The sequence below is a fragment of the Diadema setosum genome, chromosome 6 (assembly GCF_964275005.1).
Source record: "Diadema setosum chromosome 6, eeDiaSeto1, whole genome shotgun sequence".
Lineage (NCBI taxonomy): Eukaryota > Metazoa > Echinodermata > Echinoidea > Diadematoida > Diadematidae > Diadema > Diadema setosum.
This window is the reverse complement of record NC_092690.1, coordinates 40,447,349-40,472,685: the sequence shown is the minus strand read 5'-3', so window position 1 is coordinate 40,472,685 and position 25,337 is coordinate 40,447,349. Positions and strand designations below refer to the sequence as shown.

General features: G+C 38.8%; 1 protein-coding gene across 1 annotated transcript in view; it reads right to left on the bottom strand.

Moving 5' to 3' along the window:
- Positions 1 to 25,337, bottom strand: part of LOC140230237 (hypoxia up-regulated protein 1-like) — a 35,914-nt gene that overhangs the window by 9,762 nt on the left and 815 nt on the right. Inside the window, exons 2-13 of the mRNA XM_072310417.1 lie at positions 25,248 to 25,326; positions 17,296 to 17,425; positions 15,975 to 16,076; positions 15,242 to 15,370; positions 13,750 to 13,927; positions 13,211 to 13,397; positions 11,274 to 11,408; positions 10,525 to 10,607; positions 9,421 to 9,553; positions 8,167 to 8,357; positions 1,106 to 1,244; positions 606 to 678 (exon numbers count right to left, since the gene is read on the bottom strand). Coding sequence (XP_072166518.1) covers positions 606 to 678; positions 1,106 to 1,244; positions 8,167 to 8,357; positions 9,421 to 9,553; positions 10,525 to 10,607; positions 11,274 to 11,408; positions 13,211 to 13,397; positions 13,750 to 13,927; positions 15,242 to 15,370; positions 15,975 to 16,076; positions 17,296 to 17,425; positions 25,248 to 25,326 — 1,559 coding nt within the window. The remainder of the gene's footprint in view (positions 1 to 605; positions 679 to 1,105; positions 1,245 to 8,166; positions 8,358 to 9,420; positions 9,554 to 10,524; positions 10,608 to 11,273; positions 11,409 to 13,210; positions 13,398 to 13,749; positions 13,928 to 15,241; positions 15,371 to 15,974; positions 16,077 to 17,295; positions 17,426 to 25,247; positions 25,327 to 25,337) is intronic.

Sequence of the window (25,337 nt, the reverse complement as noted above, 5' to 3'; positions counted from 1 at the left end):
TTACATATCTTATAAAATGAGGGGAAAAAAGGAGCAGTTTTCATCTTGGGTGGCTTGATTTTTGTCTGTTGAGCTGGCAATAAAGCCCACTGAGAAATCAAAGACAGAATCATTACTGTTCACATGAGCATCAGGGCACTTTTCATGTGGAAGTGGGAAGGAAGAAGCTTTCTGAAGACTTTCAAGTGCATTTCCACAAACAGAATACATCATGTTTCTTCTAACCTGACCTTAAGCTAAAACAAAGTACTGGAATTCTAAAGTTCTCAAGATTTCACACATTGTTATATTGGTCAAACCCACATGGTGCATTTAAAAATTTGGAAAAGTGATGATGTTATCTGCTTACAACTCTCCAACTGCGTTTGTGCTAAAAGAGTATCATCAAACCAAATTTTAGATCATAAATTTTGCAACTGTAGCTCTTCACACTTAAGGCCATTAATGCTAGGCCAGTACAACACATCAAAGATTTTTTTTTCTTTTTTTTACAAAAAGAATTTTTTTATAAAAAGGAGACACTAAAAAAGTACACATTCACAATTTCTTGAATAAACAAAAAGTGGGGACATCAAAAAAAGGAAAGAAACTCTTGTTTGACTCACTGGCCAGTGTAGATTGCTCCTCTTGGGTCTCATTGTCAGTCACGTTCTTAACCGTTTCAAAGACAGATTCCACCTGGTGATAGAAAGGATCACTTTTTATTTAATCTATACACAGTAACATATAATGCATTATATCAATGATTTCTATTTATACTTTTTTTTTAAATATTCTAATTAAGATACATAAAACATTTAAGACATTAAAATGACCTTCAAAGCATACTAAATCCAGTTTGGTTTGTTTCCAAAAAGTGCTACATCAAGCTGAACACCCCCCCTTGATCTATCATTTTGACCTATTTTTGACTGAACCCTGTGCAGTGTGTGCATACATACTGGGAACATGCATTATTGATACACTGCTCAATGCATCAACTGATGACACATGAATAACAACAACCAGTTGCTGCACATTCCTTCTGATATTTTCCACCAAAGTCTTTTAAGACAAAGATTAATCTTTAAAAGCCAGTAAGCTGCTGAAGGGGGGTAAAACGTACCCCATCAAGGTGCAGTATACCACTTTCATCCATCCTAAAGTGGGCCTTGATGCCTTTGGATTCTGACCCCACATTCTTCTCCAAGGCAGTTTTCACACCTTTCAACGATACTTCAGTCAGCTTGACGGATGGGAAGGCTCTGGGGAATACAGTAAACAGACAACGAAAATCACAATCGTTAAGATGATGATATTGGTGGTCACAATAATGATACTTCAAAGGACGGTAAACAGATAGAGACCAAAACAAAGACAATTACAATGATAGTGCTGATAATAATTGGAGGAGTAGTATCAATCATCATCATCATCACCATCGTCATCATATCATCATCATCGTCATCGTCATCATCATCATAGTCGTCATCATTGTCATCATATCATCATCGTCGTAAGCATGGTCATCATATCATGGTCATCATATCATCGTCATCATCATCATTATCATCGCGATCATCCATACACTAACTGTGACACAAAATACAACCATAGGAACATTTCTAATGACTGAGACCAATTCATGATCTAGTTCTTTTTGACAAGCTGGGAATTATATGGTGCAAGTGAACCAGGTCTTAGGCAATAGAGGGCAGTATACACGCCTATTTGTTCTCGTTGCTAATATGCTGGAGCTGTATGTGAGGCACGAGCAAGATGGTTTAATATTAACTTTGACATAATTTGCCACTTTAGGTGGTTCACAGCGTGAAGATTTCTGGAAACCCTCGTTCATAAAGCACACAATGAAAGAAAGTGGAAATAGTGATGAAAAACACCATGTGAACATTTAAAACCAACATATGACATAGAGATATAAGAAGGGACTGTACATTACTGGTTGAGGTGGGGATTCATGTTTTGAACATTCCTAAGGCGTAACAGATTTAATATCACGAGCGTTCGCCCGCGTCCGGCATGCCTTCTTATCTGTTAAGTAGCCAGCTTGGCTCGAGCTTGGCATGCGCCCATGCCGTCCGCGTTCGGGAACGCCAGCTTAAAAGTCTTTTGTTTAGTGCCTTTGTTTCGAACACAATAGCGTCAACTTCACTGCACCCAATCGACCACGAAGCCATCGCTCCATGTAGCCAGCGTTCGGGAACGCCCGGATTAAGTCTTCCCTTTGTCTTGTGCTGAACACTTATACACAGTTGATTTCATGGAAGCTTAAAAAACGGACAAATTAGCAAACAAATGAAACCACCAAAGGCATCGCACTATTACGCGTTAGTAACGCTGTGATTACCTTGATTTGCGTCGACGAGAGGCGTAATCAAAAAGTATATCCGAAAGAGTATTTATTCCCCTTACATGAGCGTGAGACCACTCTTGTAAGCAGCTTCTCAGGTGAAGCAAAATGTGGGTAATGAAGTGACAAGTGCATTAAGAAAAACATTCACAATAGCAAGGTAGATTAACGGAAACTTGACACCCATGGCCGTGCCAGCCAGGCAACAGGCTGGTGGAAATTTCCAGGAACTTCAAAGCAGGTTTGCCGCCAGGCAAAACCGCAGGGTAAAAAGGAATTTGCGTACGCGCTGAATGGGTCGTAAACATCGTGTCAATTGCATGGGGCCTGGGAACAGGGGCTATGTATAGTAACCCTGTGCTGTATAATACGAGCATGCTGATGGAGACACGTGCTGGAGTTGGCGAGAGCTAGCTGATGAGAGCTGCCTGCCTGAAACCAGGGAGGTGCATACACATCTGGCTCTGCTGAAACCATGGAGCTATAGTACAGTAAAGTCGACACGATAAAAAAGTCCCGATTTTTGCCTTTGTTATTCCTTGAAAATTTCTTCGTCTTAGTCGACATTTAGAAGTCGACAACTCGCGTAAGTCGACCTGATTTTTTAGTGCCAACTGAGCTGAAATACGTGTTTATTCCCTCGTCTAAGTCGACATAATTTTTTTCGCTCGAAATCTTATCGCCATTCTCTGAAAAAGAATTGTTTTCCCGCGAGTCGGTAATTCGCTAGTGTACGGCGTGGTAGCGTTCGCGCCATGCGTCCATTGTCTTGTACGCCAGAAATGAAAGGGCATACATTCATTTACATTCTTTGGAGAATTACATGTAGTTGCCTACCCAAAGCAGTTCACTTTCCCCCTTTTCTCCTGCTCGTTATTCTCAAAACGCACAAACTGTGTACACATAAAGGTCCTAGTAGAAAATCATTATCAGAACATGATACACGTGTAGGTGTTTCTGTTTAACCGAATATTCTAACGTTAATTATTCCGAAGCGTTAATAGAAACCTGGGCCCGTTTTTAGAAAAGTAATCAAATGCAACTACATGTAATTAAATGCAACTGAAAATTGAATGCAGGTGTATCAAATCACGAGCAACTTTGCACATAAACGCAAGTGCGTTGCTGAAAAGGCTTGCGTTTGATAATCATATGAAACTAGAAAATAGTTGTACAAACCTGAAACTCGGTTGCGTTGAAACGCAACTCTTAAAGTCAAATGAAGTCCATCAAATCACGCGCAACGCTGTATTCAAACGCAAGAACGTTGCAGGGAAGACTTGTGGTTTTCGTAAGAAACTAGAAACTGTGGTTAAAAGCATCTCTTAACATCTACGGAGGTGCGTTATTGTTGAAAAGTCTTGCATTATTTTGTTTGTTTTTTTCGTACGCAAAATTAAAAATTAAACGCAGCTCTGAAAATCAAATGCAATTGCAAGTCCTTGTGATCACGCGGAACGCTGAATAGACTTGCGTTTGATAATCGTACGGAACTTGAAAATTGTAGGGAACTTCTTTAAAACTCAGTTGCGTTTCAACGCGATTCTATAAATCAAATGCAAGTCCATCAAATCACACGCGACGCTGTATTTAAACGCAAGAGCATTGCCGAGAAGACATGCAGTTTTTGTACGAAATTATAAGAAACTGCCTTTAAACGCATCTCTAAACATCTACGGAAGTGAGTTATTGTTGAAAAGACCTGTATTATTTTTTACTTCGTACGCAAAATTAAAAATTAAACGCAACCCCAAAAATCAAGTTAAAGTCCATCAAATCACACGGAACGCTGAAAAGACTTGCGTTTGATAATCATCCGACACTAGAAAATTGTAAGAAACTTAAACTCAATTGCGTTTAAACGCAATTCTAAAAGTCAAATGCAAGTCCATCAAATCACAAGCAACGCTGTATTTAAAACGCAAGAGCGTTGCAGAAAAGACTTGCGGTTTCTGTACGAAACTAGAAACTGCGTTTAAACGCATAAAAATCTATACCGAAGCGTGCTATTGTTGAAAAGACTTTAAGAATCATATTTTTTTATTTCGTAACGGAACTTTCGCCGTGACCGAACTTAGTCTGCACTAGCAGGGGAAAGACATCGCAACATTTACACGTTTCAAACTACCGAAACGCATCGTGCTTCACGAAATGTCAGTGAAAAAATAGTAGCAAATTATTGTTACTGCAGTTCGCTATTCCGAAGGTTTAAATCCCAGTCCAAAGTTAAATAAGTCCGACGATGGAAAGATATTCATCTTTACGAAGGTTAGTAATCCGAAAGATGTCGTTTCCGGATTAACAAATTTTTCTTCTTCTTTTTATTTCAGACTGGCCCGCGCCGTACAGAGCGGTAATGTTGCGAATCGGAGCGCGAGAACAATTCATTTTCAGAGTATGGCAATAGAAATTTAAACAAAACAAAATCACATGGCGACTTAGGGAAGGAAAATCACACATCCTATTTCAACTCAGTCGGCACTGAAAAATTATCTCGACAGAATCATACGAAATCACACGCATATCTTCACAGCAACGCACTTGCATTTAAATCGCAAAGTTGCATGCACTTTGGGGAATATGCGTTTGTTTTTTCAAATCAAATTTAAAACGTACAGTGTCTAGAAACGGGTCCAGGTTTCGGATCCCGCTCTTTCAAAATCTCTCAAGAGATTTGGGTTTTGTGCAATGCCGTTACTAATCCGTGTGTGCTTGTTTCGCAATAAAACTCGAATGAAGATGTACACAGCGATAGAGGCTCAGCTCAGTAGATACCTGCCTCCAGTGACAATATTCATGTATACAACAAAAGAGTTTGTGAGCCCATTAGCGCAATGTCTATTCATGACTATGTGTAGCTGGTGCCCGATCGATACTTTCATTGTTTGATGGCACATGACTAGTTGACCATGGAAAGGGGATACATGTATAGGCCTACAGCTTGACTGCTTCCGCACAGGAGGAATACCAACCTGTCCATTCTCAAGTCGACCTGCAAAGAGAATCTCGCTTTTGAGCATTTCAGGCTCTTGGAGATGTGGAATTGGGTTGTGTAAAGCTAAAAGCCGAGTTTACACCATGTTCCCGGCAACCACGGCAGTCACATTTCAGGCCATCAAGGACAAAACGGGACGGACGTGAAACAACGCTGTGAGACGAGATAGGCAAATGTGACAGGCCGTGATTGCCGTGATTGCCGTGATTGATATTCGTTGATGTGACAAATAAATACGATTCATTAATCCGAAACCGCACGAATTTTGTGATTCTAAAGGTGCATTTATCGGGATATGAAATTAATTACGTTACTCTGAAAACGAATAACACAACTTGTTCCTTTTAATTTCTGGGATTAATAAAACATCAGAAAGCAAAGCTTATTTAATTTTCGGATTTTTAGTCTGACATTGGGGGTTAGTAGTTCGGAAAAATAAGTATTGAAAATCTTTGAGGCAAGAAAATACGTTGAATTCTTATTATGGCATCGTTATTTCCTTTGCCTTATGTTCATTATTCCGAAAGAAGAATAAGGTTCGTAAATTCGATGGTTCTTTTTGCAGAACCCGCAAAACACGCAAATTTGATATGCCTTAACTAATAAATTTGTTAATCCAAAATTGTATTAGGGCTCGTTAATACCATTTGTGGCATTATTCCGAAGGTTCGTAAATGTGAGAATGAATTACGTGCATGGTACGAAACTTATATCATTTTTGGCTAAAAGAAAATTAAAAACGCCGAATCTTTTCCTGTGACGGGAATATGGGTTTATTTCTGAACGTGACATCGTTTACTTCTTTGCACGATATTCATCATTCCGGAAAAAAAAATATTCAGATGGTTCATTCATCCGAAAATGGAAAAAAGGTGGGTCGTTTATCTGTAAAGGAATTATCATATTCGTGGTAAGAAACTTCGTTTTCGAATCAGCTATATAACGTCCGAAATTTCGAAACTTATAAGAAAAGCGAACCTTCAGCATATTAAAATAGCGACTCGTAACAGTTTTTTTTTTTGTTTTTTTTTTTAATCGAGCAGTGTGGAATAACAAATATCCGACATTTATTTTAGCATGGTATGGAGCAGAATGTTACTGCTATTCACTTCCAAAAGTAAAAGCAATCATCTGACATTTATTCTGGCATCTTCTGAATGTTATTGCTATTTACTTTCGAAAGTGAAGCAAATATCCGACATTTATTTAATCACCGTATGGAATTGAATATTACTCTGATTCATTTCCGAACGTCAGAGGAAACATTCGACATTTATTTTAGCATCTTCCGGAGCTGAATGTTATTGCTATTTATTTTCGAACATAAAAGCAAACATCAGACATTTATTTTATCATCATACGGAGTTGAATATTATTATTATTCATTTCCGAACGTCAAAGCAAACATTCGACATTTATTTCAGCATCTTCCGGAGCCGAATGTTATCCTTATTCATTTCCGAATGCAAAATCAATATTATCTGACATTAATCTTAGCACCGTACGGAGCTGACTCTTACCGTTATTCATTTCCAAAAGTATAAGCAAACATCCGACATTTATTTTAGTATCATACGGAGTCGAATATTACCGTTATTCATTTCCAAAATTAAGAGCAAACATATGACATTTATTTTAGCATCTTACGGAGCCGATTGTTACCGCTGTTCCATTTTCGAAAGTAAAGGCAAACATCCGACTTTTTTAGTGGCCCGATCGGGCCACCAAAATCTTCATTTCTGAAATTTTGGTGGCCCGACGTGCGTAAGTGTCGAGCCTTGACTAATGTCATCGAAAAGTAAACCAGAATGCAACTTCTCGCTTGTGAATTATTGCTTGTGAATAATCGCAAAACTTTGGCAAAACTTTTGGAATACCAGCCCTGTTCATGACGCTTGGAAACTGCGAGTCGAGAGAATTTTGCGAACTGGTGCAATGTTACTCCGTAGCGTAGGCGACTGTACTTGACGATTAAAAATGCATGTGGAGTCGCAATCGTTTGTAAACTGTCTGAAGTGCGCGATTTCTCTCACCCTGTTTTTTGCCACGCGATTTATTTTTAACTGGCAAGAACGATGTGGAATTCTGGCGTCCACCGTAAACTGTGCACTTGCCGGCGCAAATTGTTCTTTTCATAGGTGAAGCCGTGCGCGGAAGGCACGTGGTTGGGATAATCCTTGCGTTCCTAAAGCGGAAAGGAACGCCATGAATGCGACTTGTGAGCAAGTCCGTTCTGTTGCGTCCAAGGAACGCCCTCATTAGGCTGATGAATAGAGGGATTAAGCCCCCCATTCTGCACGCAGGAGGAATAGGGGCGTCCCCTAACAAAAGGAGGAACGCAAGCGTTCCCCATGCGGCCGAACGCTCGTGAAATTAAATCTGTCACGCCTAAGTGAGATAATGAAAAGCCTGTTATGAAATATGAAAGAGCATGTAATTTTAAGAAGGATTCAACGTTTATTTGATGAAAATTGGTTTCCAAATGGCTAAGATATCAAAAAAAGTTGCTAATAATAAAAGGCGACACGCCACAACTTTATTAGGATCTCTTTGTTTCACCTTGTTTTTGGATATCTCAGCCATTTCAAAACCGAATTTCATCAAATAAACTTTCAATACCCCTTAGAACTGCATGCTCTTTGACATCTCATAGAGTGGTTTCTGAATATCTCGCAAAACATTAAAAGCTAAATCCTCACCTCCACCAGAACTGTACACACCCTATAACATTTCTATGTCACCAAAAGTCAAACGAAAAATTGATAAATGCAGTGACACAGTAAAACCAATTCTGCAGCCACTTTAGACTTTAGTAACTTACTCAAAGTCTTCTGGTGTCATGACCCTTTCTACGTCCCCATAGTTGACCCGGAACTGGAAGTCTTCAAAGTGTTTATTAAAAGTCATGACCTTCTTCTGGGGGATGGGGTTGCTGACCCCAAACAGGGTTCGCTTGACGGAGCGGGTGACCTCACGGCCATCGTCGTCTGTCAGTGATCGTTCAAAATCAACCTGCATGAGAAGAGAACATATCAGAAGGGATTATTTAATTTTAAACTAATACATGTCTGTCTCCAAAAGACTAGGAATATAATGTCGCTGGGGTGACAAGACCTCATATTTACAAAATGTCAAATGTTCAGGAGAGCAAATAAACATGGTAGCCAAAGCACGATATCCAATGGGATAGCCTTTCCTTTGTCATGTCGTGGTGGCTTCATTTTTGGGGTAAGACAGCTAGGATTTGGACAAGACATCACTGGACTGATTATCTGACCATTAATCAAAAAAGTCATTTTCATCAAAATTTGAGATACAAGGGTTGTCACCCTAGCAGCGATAAGCCAATTCGGAGTAAGCTCATGTGCACATAGGTACAAATGACCTTTCTTTCTTTTTTTCTCGGTTGGTTAAGCATGATAACTTGAATACTCACTACATCATAGATGCATATCTCACTGAATTTAAAAACCAACATATCCTGTTGGAGCAAACAGCCTTTTTCTGCTCACGTGCAAAGTGGAACCCCAATCTGGCTTCTTCATACGATTTGAGCTGAAGATACCAAGTGTGACTACTGACAATCCAAGACTGTGGAGCACATCAGGGAGTTGAGGGGGGGGGGGGGAGGGGGTTGGTGGATGATGGAAGACCAGTCTCCAGCCATTAAGATGGATGTCGACAAAGAAATGAAGCATATCTAAATCACATAATTCTGGAAGATGCTAATTCAGATATCACACACACTAATCCAGCTTGACATACTTACTAAAACAGAGGTCTTTATTGCAACTGATTGACAGATTTCCCTATATCAACGTACATGTAAATACTTAATTTGAATAAAATAGAGGTCTACCAGAGAACACACATGATTTTGACATGACCTTCTGACCTAAAACTTCAATCTCATCTGTTTGGGGAGTGATGACCTTATCAAACTTTTATGATGCACATAGACATCCTTCTGAAAAGATTTTAACCTGACAGCACCATGTGTCAAGACCTTTGACCCTACCGTGTGTCATGACCTGTGTCATGACCTTTGACACGACCCTGTATCATGACCTCTCACCTGGATGGGGTAGACATTGGCATCCTTGACAACAAATTTCTTGACCTTAAAGCCCTTGCTGAGATGAGCTGCTTGGTAGACGGCTCCCAGCGCCGCCGCTTCGTCCGCATTGATACTCTTCCCCAACTCCTTCCTGAAGCACAGAGAGAGAGGTTCATTGAGTCAGATAACATCCATAAAAAGTTTCCTCAAAAGCAGTTTGTTTTTTTTTTTTGTTTTTTTTTTTTTGGGGGGGGAATTGTTTCATCATATGAAGAGGTTTACTGCAAAATGGGCTAAGCGCCATCTTTCAAATATTTCAAAGTAAGTCCATTGTCAGAGCAAAATTAAACCTTTCTAGTAAAACCTCAGTTGTGACAGAAGACAGATTCTGAACATTCTAGAAGTTAGGATTAAAAATACCCTGTATTTTCTTATTATTTTCCTTGATTTTAGCAGCTTTAATCACAAATATCTCAACTTAACAAGAATGGAGTTAGCTCATTGTGCGATAAAACTGATTGTGAATATGCAAATGTGTCAATTTCTCCAGCACTCTCTCATGTGTTTTTGCCTACTGTTCACTCACCTACTTTGTGTTTCAACAGTATAACACAAAGTTCAGTTGAACTAAATCTGATTCAAACCATTTCTTGGGTGAAGTGTCATTTAAACAAAATTGTAAACTAGTAGCTGACAGTGATGTACAGTTGAAATTATATCCTTCATTTCATCTACAAAATACACATGCCAGTCTAACATCCCAAGTTTTAGCAGATGAATAGAAATCAGAGAAGATGATTGCCTATCACTCTTGATCATAATCCTAATCCTAATGCAGATTAGTCATAAATCTCTTTAGGTGTTACTCTAATCATATAAATGGAAAGTTTATGTTTCATATATCTAACCATTTATGACATCAACTTGTAGAAAGTGATTACACAACTATGAATTCTGACTGTTCAATATTGCTTTTTACCATCAAACTATTCTCCCCAGAGCTATAATTCCACTATCAGTCTCTAAATAATATTTGTAGCAATGCCATATCCATGTCTGACACAATATGATACCAAATGAAACACACAAAAAAAATTCACAGCCTAATGAGACTTGACTTACTTGTCGGTCACTTTGAGCAGAGTCTCCTGGACCTTTGGAATCCTGGTTCCACCACCAACCAGGATGACCTGGTCAATTTCATCCTGGACGAGGTCATGGTCAAGGAGGGAGAAGATTGAAGACAAAGGTTTGTTAACTCCAAGGAGAGTAATTCTGTGTCACTAACTAATGTTGTTCATTATTTCCAGTGAGTGATTTTAGGTATGAATAGGTTTTTTAGAGCTAATTTTGCATATTATGAAAGATGCCTTCCCTATTTCAACAAAGAATGGCGTTGTCAAATTTTCAACTGACATTGTTATTAGTCATAATAAGGTTATATCATTTCCAGACTTGCTTGATGGGTAATTCTGAATGAAATTTGTTGGGATTTTTGGTGACTGTGAACTTTAGATTGAGTATGGAACACCACAGCATTCGATACAGCAGTGATTTGTACATAGCTAATGACTCTCTTTTGACAACAGTCCTCATTGCAAGTGATTTACAACTTGCCCTTCATTGATATAAATAAATGTGAAAAAAATAAATGCTTCTTATGTACATGTATCTAACAAAAATCATTAACAGCATAAGTAAACTAACAGCCTAAACATTCTCTCAAGTTCAGCATTCAGGAATATGAGCCATAGATTATTCGACTTTTCTTTCAGCATTCAAAACAGCAATTTACTCATAAACACAAATAAATGCAGCACAGAAAAGACAAAAAAAAATTATCTAAGCCCTGAAAATGAAAGGACACTGACCATGGTCATCTCGGAGGCCTGGAGTGCTCGGTCAACGGGACCGCCCACTCTCTCAAACAGGTCAGCACACATCTCTTCCAGCTCCACCCGTGTGATGTGGGCCCGGAAGTCCTGGTCATCCAGCAGACCCTCGATCTGGTGGCGAAAAGTGACCAGATGGATAGTCAGACAAACAAACAAACAGACAGACTGAGAGACAGACATTAGGCCCGTTCACAAACAACGAAAATCGAAATTTCAATCGCGATCCAAATTTCGATTTTTTTTTCGACCGTTTATACACAGGGAAAAATCGCACTTCGCAGCAAGGAAAGAACGATCAGTGGCCAAACTGCGCATGCGCGAATCTTGCATGACCGAAGACTGACCCCGCAGTCCCAATAGAGTTTCGCACGCGCTACGAACGATGGGACAAAAAATACCGATTTCGGAATCTCGATCGCGCTCACACACACGACGCTTGGCAAAATAATCGCGATTATTCTGAAAAATCGCACTAATAGTGCGAGTTGGATCGCGATAAGGATCGCGGTAATTAGTGAGATTTTTCTGTCCACACTGGAAAAAATTTCGAAATTTTGATCGCGACAAGAAAATCGATTTTTAAATCGCACTTTTTCCCTTGTGTGTGAACGGGCCTATAGAGTCATAGAAAAACCACAGTGGGGTGTGATTGAGAAAGCTAGACCCATTACATGTAAATTGGAAGTCATGTGGAGATGTTCTTACAACATGCTTCTAAATCTTTTTTTAACCCAAAGCCCACTTTGGCTCCTTCGAAGTTTTTTGAGGCCCAGTTAGACAAAATACAAATCTTGCTACCTACGCCAAGGGAGAAGGTTATTATTTTTTTTTTTTTTTTTTGGTATTTGTTGGTTTGTGTTTTCATGTGCAAAATACCTCAAAAAGTTGTGAATGGATTTGGAGAACACTTACATGAAAGGTTCAGAATGACACAAGTAAATAACAGAATGGATGATTAAATTTTGGTTAGTGATCCGGCAATTTTTGTGGATTTTTGAAGGATTTTCAATATTTTGGCAGGTAGGGTCAATGAACTTGGGAGTTCAAGCTGTGCATTTTTGAGGTTTTCATATGCACACTAAAGTGCGTACTCTAGTTTCTGCTAAGGCGAGGCACTGTGCAGCTGGAAGTTGATGACGTAACAGCAGGCTTCTATATTGGGAAATCAGACAACTTTCGGGATGCATACATATGGGTGGAAATCACTGATCTCTATGGAAGAACAAGATCAGTGGTGGAAATGGGCTGCATGCTTGGCGGAGGTCTGCGCTCTCAGAGTGCTTCTCTAGTTTACATTGTAGTAATTTTGGGAAGACATCGTGGCCCACCTGTGAGAGCTTATCATTAGGCGCGGTCAGACTGGCAAAAGATCGCGAAGTTCAAGATCGGGAAGTCTTCCCGATCTTTTGTCGTGCAGTCGTGATTGTGACATAACAATACACACCTGTACATGACAATGGCCTCGCGCTTTGAAGACACTACCTGCAAGCAGGTGGTGGACTGGTCACGTGACAAAGATCGCGAAGTTTCAGTTTCTCGCGGTCACACTGGCAAAAGATCAAGAAGTTTGGAGGGGGAGGGGGAAAAATCCCTAGTTGATGTGGGAAGTTTCGCGAGAAGTTTTGGGGGAAGTTTCACAGGAAGTTTGCGGTCACACTGGCAAAACTTCGAGATCTTAAAGATCGTGATCTTAAATTTCTCGATCTTTTGCCAGTCTGACCGTGCCTATTGAAGGTTGTGACATTTTTTTTCAGTAACACTTCACGGTGGTAGTACATGTATTCAACTTTATCATCAAATCATCATGGTGTTAACACATAGTGCGCAGACTGAGGGCACCATTCCTCCTTTCCTACTTTAATATTGTCCTAGTCTTTTTGACTGGAGTACTTGCCATGACCTCAATCCCATACCTGTGAAGTGATGTCGGTGTTAGCACTGAGCACCTTCTTGACTCGTTTGGCCTCCTTCAACAGCTTGGCCATGGCTCGGTCTGAGCTTTCTACTTTGTTTGATGTCTTCCCTTGATCGTTGAAGAGCTTGGCCAGGTGCTGCTGCAGACGAATCTCCCACTCCAGTCCACCGAGTGTGCGGTCAAAACTTTGAAGAAGAAGAAGAAATAATCAAGAAACTGATTAGAATAGGTTATGTTACTGCTGATTCCCCTACCAAAGACACTTCACTTTCTTCAACTACTTCTGTTACTACAGCAACTACTACTACTACTACTACTACTACTATTACTACTTCTACTTCTACTATGATTAGAATACTACAAACACTTCCACTCAATGTCAAACTCTCTTTTGTTGATATTTATGAAAGAAAAACTGAGAGGACTAGAGTGAACGAAACATGAAACAAGAGCTGAATGCTGGTCTTTTGCAAAGGTAAAGCTCTTTGGCCTCCTTTGTGCACCCTATGGAAAACGAGGTGCAGCAGCACTACTCACCCAACTCCCTTGATGGAAGCCTGAGGGTTTGTCTCCACGATCCCCTTCTCCTTTGTCTTCACCAGCTGGTAGCTGACGATGGTTGCCGTGGTGCTGCCTGCCCCCATGTCGTAGAACATGATGTTGTGGGCCGTGGCGTTGAAGTCGCTGCGCCTGAATGCCCCATAGTTCAGTGAAACTACAGCGGTAATATCCAGAACAAGTCGAGAATTGTTTAATTACATCACAAATACAATAAAATGGCTCAAGTACTGAATACACTCTATACAGTTTTACACTTTGTGGTGATTTTTTTTTTTTTTTTTTCACATTTTGCTAGTCAACTGACTTTCCTGAAATCAACAGCACACCAAAATATTATAACAATAACATAAATGAATTGCACAATATCTTCATGGTAGGAAACCGCTAAGTTTTAAAAGGTATTTTACCTATTTCAAAGTCTATCATTGACGCTCTTGATTATCTGTTTGTGATAATTGTCTTGTAAGATTCAATTAGTGGAATTCTATGCTCAAGAAACATAACATATCGTAAGTGGCGTGTCTTCAGCTACACACTGCAGTGAAGAAGTGACAGAAAAATCAAAGGATTGTTGTCATTATTGTCTGAATTCTTATCGTTTTATTGGAACATGAGTAACGCTAAAGAAATGATGAATTTGATAGCAAAATGGATTAAGTGCAATTTAAAAAAAAATAAAATTGTGAAGTAAGTCCATCATCATATTGACCAAAATAAAACCTATACAGTGATACACAACTTGTTACATAACAGGGGATGCTCTTGAAGTTATGATTAAAAATATTCCTTATTCTCTTATTGTTTTCTTTGTTTTTCAGCAGCTTTAATTGGAAATATCAAAACATTAAGAAGAATGGAGATGATTTGCTACCCCATAAAACTCTACAAATGTGTTTTCAGGATACCTAGGAAATATGTTTCTGTGGAAGGGTGATACACAAACCTACAATAATACAATCATTACCTCTTTGCACTTGATTTTCATGAAATGAGTTTATGACTAAGTAAACACCTGACATTCACTGGGGTTCTGAGGGTTAATCTGTGTATACAGTGCACTCCAGTTATAACAACATTCTGGTTATAACAAAGCAAAAATTAGGGCTGCAACATTATCCATTTTATGTTTTTTTATTGTTTATTTGTTCGGTTATAACGAAATTTTGATATAACGAAAGAAAACTGCCAGTTTGGAGGACTTCGTTATAACGGGAGTCCACTCTATACACTAACCTACTGCACTGGTGTTCATATGCTGTAACACCCTGAGGCCCTGGGGTTCTAATAAACCAATCTGTGTATACACACTAACCTGCTGCATTGGTGTTCATAAGCTGTTATACCCTGAGGTCCTGGGGTTCTATGGGTTAATCTGTGTATATACACTAACCTGCTGCATTGGTGTTCATAAGTTGTAACACCCTGAGGTCCTGGGGTTCTATGAGTTAATCTGTGTATATACACTAACCTGCTGCATTGGTGTTCATAAGCTGTAGCACCCTGAGGCCAGCCAGCTCTGCAGCATACAGGACTGATCTTCTCTCAGCCTGGTTGAAGAAAGCCGGGACGGTTATCACTGCATCTTTGATGATTTGCTCTGGAGAGGAGAAATTGATGTGACGGCAGAATCCATGAGAAAGGTTTGCTGGTCATGTACCAAAAAGGCTTAAACCAAACAAAAATTTTACTCGAACTTCAGACAAATATGACTACCACTGCAAACTAAAACATAACTGAGATTTGCCTACGTCTTGTATTACACTGAGCTGATACCAAAGATAATACCTTGGATGTGGACATTTACGGTTTGAAAACTTATTTGCCTCTCGTTGACATCAGGCCGGAAACTGGAGACAGGTCGACTTACAAAGGCCACCAGGTTCCCATACGGGAACCTGGTGGCCTGCGTATTAAGTCTATGAGAATTTCAGAATTCAGTATGGAACGGCTTTACTGTACATGCAGGTAAGTTGAGTCATGTTGTTGATGGCTGAAGTGTGTCTGGCAAGCCATTTGATAAAGGGGGGGGGGGGGAGGAGAGGGAAGGGGGACGAGGGGGAGGGGGAGGGAAAACATAATAACATCAGCAGGGTGTGGCGCATTCTCTTCATACATACTAATTTGCATAAAATTGCCTCTCTACAGGTTCTCTTTTGATTAGCTAACAGGTGATTTTCACAAGAGAACTGTATCAAACTCACCAGCAAAGTCCTCGGCACTTTCTCTAGATTTATTAAGAGCAATGGCGAGCAGTTCCTCTGGATGAAATGAAAGATCACTGCCATGTTTGAAAAAGACTGTACCTGCAAAAAATCAGCCACAACGAAAAAATAAATAGTTTGTAACACAAAATGTTCTCATACTATCGTAGTGAGTATCTAATAGTCCAGTCACTATTATTATCATTCCTGATACTTACTGTATATGCAATACATTTAGCGAGTCTAAATTTTCATGAATCGGGACTTCCCAACAATTATTTTCTTTTTTTATCATTATTGTTATTCTTTTATTATGCAAAACAGGTGAAAATATGTTGAATTTTCTTTACATTTTCTTTATACTGTTGTACGCATATGACATGACAAGCTGTAGTAGTCTCCTCATCCAGCGGTTCCAACACAAAAATTTTAAAAATTCATAACTTTTGCATCGATTGTCTGATGTGTTCTACTAATATTGCTGTTTTCTCTCAATCCTTATGTTTATGAATGTGAACTTGTCCTTTACATTCGTGATTGTGGAGTACTGAACTGAACAGAGAACATGTACGTCACATTCATATCGGGATCAGAGTCAATTTTTTGTGTCTTTAATTTTATGAATAGCACCTGACTCATGAAATTCGCGAAAACAAAAACCTCGCGAAATATTTGGCGTATACAGTACCTTATACAGAAGCACTGAACAACAGACAAGAAGAGAAAATTCCTTGACATCAAACATGATGGAAATTTCAATCTCATCCTCAAAGGGTAGTCACTGGTTTTCTGCTGAAAGAGTTCATGCCTACATGACAAAATCTCTGTAGAATTTAACTCCGAATTACTTTAATTTCTGACTGAAAACCTACACCACGTGTAAGCAGTCTAATGTAAATTTTGTTGGAGTGTACGTGACTCAAATATTTCATCAACTTTTTCATCACTGATTAACTTTTATTCACTTCCTTTTCCTTTCTTTTTCTTTTTGCTTCAACTACAGTGTATGCACCTGGACTATGAAGGTACTCACCAATATATCGTCTTTACAATTCATTTTATTTTCTGTCAATCCCTGCACAAATTCTTGGCAGCGATTACTAGTCAACAAATCATAACTATGCACACTGATCAATTAATTCATTATCACATAATTAATTTTGGAATTTATTTATTTGTTGGGTTCACTGAGAAGTCATTTATTCATTCATTCATTTGATGTTCTAGTCAGTCATCAATTCTTTCATTCAATCACTCATCATGTAATCTTCTGTCATTTTTTTTTTTATTTGTTTCCGCAGTAGCTATTCTGACCACTGACCTCTTTCCTCATCCTGGTCCATATCGTAGAAGGGGAACCTCTTTTGGTGAAGCTTGACCAGTGGATTGTCCAGTGGTTTGGCCAAGAGATCTTGGATGTAAAAATAATTCCTCTTGGGATATTTCACTCCCTGTGGAAATTGAAAATATAGTAGGAAAGGGAACACACAATGTGTAGTGGTTCTTGTCATCAAACATTTCCACAGAGTTGGAGCTCATCACTTGTACTGTCAAGCATAGAAACAATTATGATGTCTTTACAGCCCTGCCCCCTCCCCCTTTGCCCCCCCCCCTACTAAATTCAATAGTAGCCTGTTGTTCTTCAGCAGAGAATCTGTTGCAAACAATGCTAAATAAAGCATAGTTCAAAACAGTACAAGATACACAATGATATGAAACAACAAACCAATCAATATTTTCACCAGGTATCAATAACATTTTGTTGAAATAAACATAAGATTACTCTGATTTTTAACACAAACCCAGTACAAACAAGTACAATATAAAAAATTCTTGTCTTGCGCTATCTATACAGAGAAACATATAACAGTGGCAGATCCAGAGGGGGGTGCAAGAGGCGCACGCCCCCCCCCCCCCCTTTATTTATCGTTAAAAACAAAAGAAATAAAAAGAAAATAATGAAATGAAACCCAGAAGTGGCACCAAAAATATTAGTTGTGCCCCCCCCCCCCCCCCTTTACAGAATTTCTGGATCCGCCCCTGATATAATGTACATAAGAATGTGCACTGCAATTAAAGATAATAAAAAGTTTTGGTACCTAAAAAGCTTCCCTGAATTTCCTTGTCTTGGTTTGTGTTTCAGGTTAAAGTACGTTGTCTGTGAGAATTACTCGCCCAAAAGTGCTCTCATGTCTTAGTAATCATGCAATAATGGTTTCGTACCAGAGCCGACGCTGTACAGCGTCGATAAATATTGTACGAAACCACTGACTGCGACCAGCAGCTTGCAGCCCATTGTACTCATAGCTAACTGCGACCAGCAGCCCCATACGCATAGCGTAATGGGGCTTCGCATTGTAGCATTCAGGATCATGACAGAATTAGTATCGCGGGTAAATGTCAACTTAAAATCCAAAAATTTCTTCGATTTGAAGACTTACCAATTAAGTTGAAGTATTGAAAACAGGCTTCGAACAACGTTTGGTTCTGCCAATAGTCCCTTTCTGTTCGAATTGATGACTGAATGTGACTCGGTCGAGAGGACCTTGGGAGAGCTACATACACTGGATACCATGGCCAGCGCATGCGCACACAAACATCTTATCCGTTCATGGATTTGAAATTTGTGTGCATGTGATGTGTTCGCATGCACTGGCTGTAGTATTCAGTGTACTGTATGTAGCTCTCCTAAGGTCCTCTCGACCGAGTCACATTCAGTCATCAATTCGAACAGAAAGGGACTATAGGCAGAACCAAACGTTGCCCGAAGCCTGTTTTCAATACTTCAACTTAATTGGTAAGTCTCCAAATTGAAGAATTTATGGGATTTTAAGTTGACATTTACTCTGCGATACTAAATCTGTCATGATCCTGAATGCTTCAATGCGAAGCCCGATTACGCTATGCGTATGGGACTGCTGGTCGCTATGCGTATGGGGCTGCTGGTCGCAGTTAATTGCATGATTACTAAGACATGAGAGCACTTTGGGGCGAGTAAGTCTCACAGTGTTAGTTATATGAAAGGTACTTTAACCTGAAACACAAACTAAGACAAGGAAATTGAAGGACACTTTTGAGGTACCAAAACTTTTTATTATCTTTAAGAGGTACAATGTGTAACTGTAACAGAGGGGAAAAATCTATACAACATTCTAGCAAAGTTTAATATCGATCCAATACAAAATACAATGTACAATGATTATTTCAGTAGCATGACAAAATACCATTGAACAGATACAGTGTACATATCTTTTTCTAGTGACTGTTCATAACTATTTTGCTACACAATCATTTTGTCATCTCGATGAAGACAGACAATTATTTTTACACAGCCACTAATGGTATGATATGAAACCTACACCCAGGAAGTATAAATTCCTAGGAAGTGACTCATTTTGATGATAAAAGAAAAGAATTATCATATCACTCCCTTGTAAAAACACAGACTTCAAGAGCCTACAATTGTATGAGCTCTCCACACTGACTGTATTTTACAAATCATTTTGGCATACAATAGAATGCAAGAGTATACACTGTGTGTGAAATACAATAGAATGCAAGAGTATACATTGTTTGTGAAATGAATTAATAATATGCTTCTCAGACACAGAAAAGTATTCTCCATCAAATTTTCATTTCCACAGTAAAGAAATTGCAGTTATACCCAAGTCACCAGTTGATGTTGATAGCACATCATATTGCATCTCTTTCTAAGCTCTTCTAAGAATTCTAAATGGAATACATTTTGTTTTCAGTGTGTATGTGTGTGTTTGTTTGCTTTGGTCTAACTTGCCATGCACGTCATTTTCATGAGAAAAAAAAGCAAATCATTTTAGCTTAACATGTTTTTCCAATATTTCCCTAATGGACAATTAAGGAAATTAATGCACTGCCATTCCTCCAAGGATCGAGTGAATATGGGGGCACATGCCAGGGTTCATGAATAATTCATGCAGACTGAGAGCTGACACAAGCCTTGCATATTTTATGACAGTGTTAATTTCTTGGCAGGATGGGGTCATAGCTAGCCTGGTAATGGCACTGGCATTCTGGTTTCTTGTTTCCTGTCACAAATTTGTGCACATGACAGTGATTTCACATGTGGAACACAGTTTCATTCTTTCTGCCTTTAAAGAATGTTTTACTGAATATGTGATGATTAAATGATCTACTGAAATCACCTTGTACACAAATATCTATACTGCCATGCCAGGCAACCTTTAATATTTAGTCTTCCCAATGTTAACTGCTTGTCAAAAGACAAGAGCATAAATCTCCATAGCCATGAGAGAGAAAGAGATCAAATTGGGCCCAAACCTAATTCATGATGTCAATCTGAATATTGTAGCAATTTGAAACATGGCTGGACCAATGTTTGATAAGTTGGTATTAGATTTGATGCTGTGGTTTGATGATTTATGCTTTTCACTGAAAAGACATTAAAACTGCATAGAATTTCACCAGCGACAGATGTTACAACCTTGCCTGTCACTACACAGACTCAACACCCAGACAATTTGCACTTAGCAGGACTGTACCTTCAATACACCAACATAATAGTAGGAAAAAAAATCAATTAATTATGGCACAGTCCACTGGAAGCACATACAGTTTGTATGTGTGTAGTTTCATACATGTGAAAATCAAATATAATGGGTAGTTTCAGTTTCATAAAAAAAAAAATGCAAAGCAAAATTAACTGCAGCATGGTTGTTGAGGACACCTTTAATATCCATTATGCAGAAATTTCAACAGTGCATTAATTTTTGTGTATTTCGAGTTACTTTTGGCTATTACAAATTCTACAACCCGCGAAAAATATCTTTACAATTTTTCTCTGCACATTTTGAATGGGCTGACAATTGTGCAACAATTCAAGAATCTTCGAATATGTTTTTGAGTCGCTCAGCACACACAAAAAATAATAATCTTGCAAAAAATTAGGATTTACACTTACATGTATTACTAATTGATGTTCTGAAGAGAAGCAAGATGAACATTCACAGTAGGTGGAGAGGGAAAAAAAACCCCAACAGCATTCAGAATATTTGGTAAGCTTCACTTTCACCACATCACTACTGGTCATTGGAAACATCAAAGACAATCAGGATAACTTGATGTTTTGACTCATCCTGATATAATTTCCCCATACTGCATTATTCAACATGACACATCATCCTGGTAGTATATCAGTGTGAAGATACTGTAAAACATGATATATTCGCGGCATGAATTTTTCACGAATTGGAGCCAATGGCCTTTTTTGCGGCATGAAATTTTTGCGAACTGCTATTGGCATTCAATGCTTATAGTGTACAATGTAGACAAGAACTTTCGCGTGCATTTCAATTTCGCGAATCTTGGTGCTCATGAAATTCGCGAAATTAAAATGCACGTGAACATTCCTTGTTTTACAGTATCAATAAATCCATAACAATAAAAATCAACAAAAGAAAGCATTGAAATGACCATCAATAAGCTTAAAAATAAGACGTTGAATCCGAATCACATATTCTGAGGTGTGACCTTTGAATTTTCTATTATTCCATGCCACCAGTCTTTCATCGGTCAGAAGATATTTTACAATGCACAAAAAGTGTCAAAACGACTTTCATGTTATTGCAAAAACCATGAAATATCAGAGCGTAGGGCCCTGTGCCATTTGAAAAAGACAACTTGCCTTTTCCAAAAAAAAAAAAAAAATCATGTGCCATCACTGGGGTTCTCAAATAACGTAGTGTAAAAGTGGATATTTTCACACAACTAATTTTTCGTGCTCAGCCAGGTAAAAAGAGTTTTGCGTCTTTTTAATTCCTCGGAATCAAGACATCAACTACTGGAACATATGGGAGGCACAAATATTTGCATGTTTTGTTTTTTTGTGCACTAGTTTCTGGTGGCACGAACTGTGAAAAATTGTAACACTGCGAAAGTTTTCACTTTTACAGTAATTTGATCCATGTTAACAAGTTTGATGAAATCACATGAATAGTGAAGACATTTACATTCACAGCTGTCCTGACTTTCTGTTGATATACCAAAAACAGGATACTGAACAGACCCATGGCGACTTAGGATACAGTATAATTCTTGAGATTTTGTGTAAATCAATAAAAGAGCGTGTGAAGCACATGAATGACATGACTCTAGCACCTGCAGCAGGAAGACAGAAAAACACCAAAATCAAAACTAAACAAACCTTGGTCTGTGTGAAACCAACAGAAAACATCAGCTCAGTCTATGTTTCAAGCCCAATACATAATATGTATCTGCTCATCTACAAAACGATCAAAAAAGGCTTTGCTCACATTCATGTACACAATGCTCCAGCAGAGAACTCTGTAATATTTGGTTACCTGTAGATAATTTGTTTTGATCCTCATGGTTAATGAATACCATTACCCACTATGTGTATGTTATGCTGTTTGATGTAATTTACATTTTTGTTGTTTTTGTTGTTTCATTTAGGCCAAAAAAAAAAAATTGTTGCATTGGCGTAACATGAGATTTTCAAATAGGGTCGGTCGGGCGGATTTTTTTTTTTTTTTTTTTTTTTTTTTTTGCTACCTGCATTTTACGTGTAAAACTCGTGCTCAGCTCAGTAAACAGTAACCCCGTCGCGGGGCGCTGTAACACACGTATTTGTCCGTATGGGGTCGCTGCTGCGGTTAAGTAAACAGTTACAACTGCTGCACCGAATGTGCTGTGTTCATCTATTCTACAAATCATTTATGAGGCCGATATTACTGGAATTATACCCCTTCACAGAATTTAAAGATGTTGAAATCCCTATCCTGAATGTTTTCACTTCATATTTTACTATTTTGACTTAGATAAGATAGATGCAAATTGACCCATATGTACGATCTTTTCATCGCACACGGCGATCTCTATTACAGTCCCACATATACAGATTCGTGTAAGTTCTCCACACAAGAAACCTACGGCAAAACTGTGCACAATACATCGCAGTCTGAATGCTACGTATACACTGAATAAATCTTGTTAGAGTACGTGTCCGTGTTGGAAACAGATGACGTACTGATCAAGTAGTCCATGGGCCAAGACCCGAAAAATGGCTTGTTGGTACCATCTGAGGTGGCACAACCTTTTTGGTGTCAGTTTGTTTGTCGGGCATAGATATGCTTATCAAGCTATGATAGCATTTTCAAATGAGTAGCTTAGTCATAATAAATGAATTTTTAACCAATTTGGTCTCATTTTTAAATCCCTATACTTCTGAATCGAAACTAACCGCTATACAAAGAAGAGCACTGTCTTCCGTATGTCCACAGGTGTTCTGTTGTAAACGCGGTGCGGTTAGTCTTTATTCAAGGCAGCGAAGGGAATATCCAAAGGGTTATGATGTCCACAGCTGTCACGCGGTGCGCTTAGTCTTTATCTAGACCAATGTGCCGTTATCATATCTAAAGTTCCTCATAAAAGGGATTATCTATACTGTTTTTATACTATCCTATCAACAAATACATCAGTTTTAAACAAAAATCACTCTGTTCATTTATAATATTATTCATTGTAATGTATCGTAGGGTACCGGTTCATTGTTTTTGCATTATCTTATATTGTTGGATGGAAATAAAGCGACATTGGCGTGGTATTACTGTTTTCACCGTAGCGTTTTCGCCGGAAAATGAAAAATAATTGAAAAATACGGTAAAATTCACGAGGAATTGTTTTTTTCTTTTTTTTTTGTTGTTGTTTTTAGATAAAAGGATATACACTGTATCATATGCTTTGGATATTCCTTTTGCCGTCTAGAATAAAGACTAAGCGCTGTGGACATCATAACCTTTGGATATTCCCTTCGCTGCCTTGAATAAAGACTAAGCGCACCGCGTTTACAACAGAACACCTGTGAACATACCATAGAGCTGCATTTTACAGCTCTATGGAACATACAGAAGACAGTGCTCTTCTTTGTATAGCGGTTAGTTTCGATTCAGAAGTATAGGCATATTACAACGAAACCAAATTGGTTAAAAATTCATTTATTATGACTAAGCTACTCATTTGGAAATGCTATCATAGCTTGATAGGCATATCTATGCCCGACAAACAAAATGACACCAAAAAGGTTTTGCCACCTCAGATGGTACCAATATCTGGCCTGGCCCATGGACTAAAGGAAGGCTTATGCGAGGCGCTAGATCTCTCCCTCGTACATCCGATATCCCCAGAGCCGTTTCCACTTCCGGGTTTGTGCGATTGCGATCGCAATCAACAAGATATTTGATATCGATAGCAAAAAAAAATAATAAAAAAACATGGGGTCGGCGGAATTTGTAGGGTCGGGCGGGTTACGCCAATGCAACAATTTTTTTTTTTTGGCCTTATGTTGTGGCATGTTGATCCTTCTGTATAAATTCATAATATTGGTGTTGTTTTGATGGACTCATCAAATATCTGAACAATAAAAGGTTTCAATAGAAAAAAAAACACAACGCTATAATATTTCCTTTACAAAAACCTGCTTTTGTTGGTCTGTTCTTTACAAGCTCTCTCTCTTTTCCATCATACTCCAAATCACCAGCTCAAATTGGCAACAATCAAAAGCAGGCTGCACTGTTATGGTTAGTAAGCAAATAATCAACGTTGGTGAAGGTGATGGGACAAACTATCACTTCCGAGGCAATCTGGATGTAGCTATCTTTCCAAAGCGCAGCTGAGGAAAGATGGCGTACACATTCAGATCGCCGAGGAAGTGATAGTTTGTCGCATTGCCTGAAACTAAAAGTTGATTATTTGCTTTATATTCCACATCTAGGGTCCTAGATATTCCCATTTTATTCCACATCTGAAACCGTTTTAGCTGTCTTTAAGTATCCTCAGGGATTAAGCTACATTGTTTACTTTCGACGTATGCGCGTAGATGACAAAACAACCAATTTGCTCCGCGCCCCGCGCATGGCCGGCACCGAAATAAAAGTGCGTTGCACTGTGGTCTATCACTTGACCCAGGTCAAATGATAGACCACAGTGCAACGCACTTTTATTTCGCGCGTACTCAAAATTGTAAGTTATATCACGCGTTAGGACAGTGTGGACTAAGAGATCAGCGAAACAAAATGACTATCATCAGAGAGTGTCATGAACTTTTCTTCTCAGGTGATGTGATGGGCAAAACTAGGCTTCATCACGTCATCAGCTCTCGACCAATCCTATAGCAAGATTCTTAGCATGTGGAATATAAAGGCATTTAATAGTTATCAAGCAGTCTGATGACAGAACTCATTCTGGGCAAGAAACACTCACCATTGAAAGAGCTGGGTCTCCAAAGAGTAGCTCGTCATCTCGAAGGCCGATGCTTACTGGCGTTTTCCTGCGACTTTCTCTGCATACGCA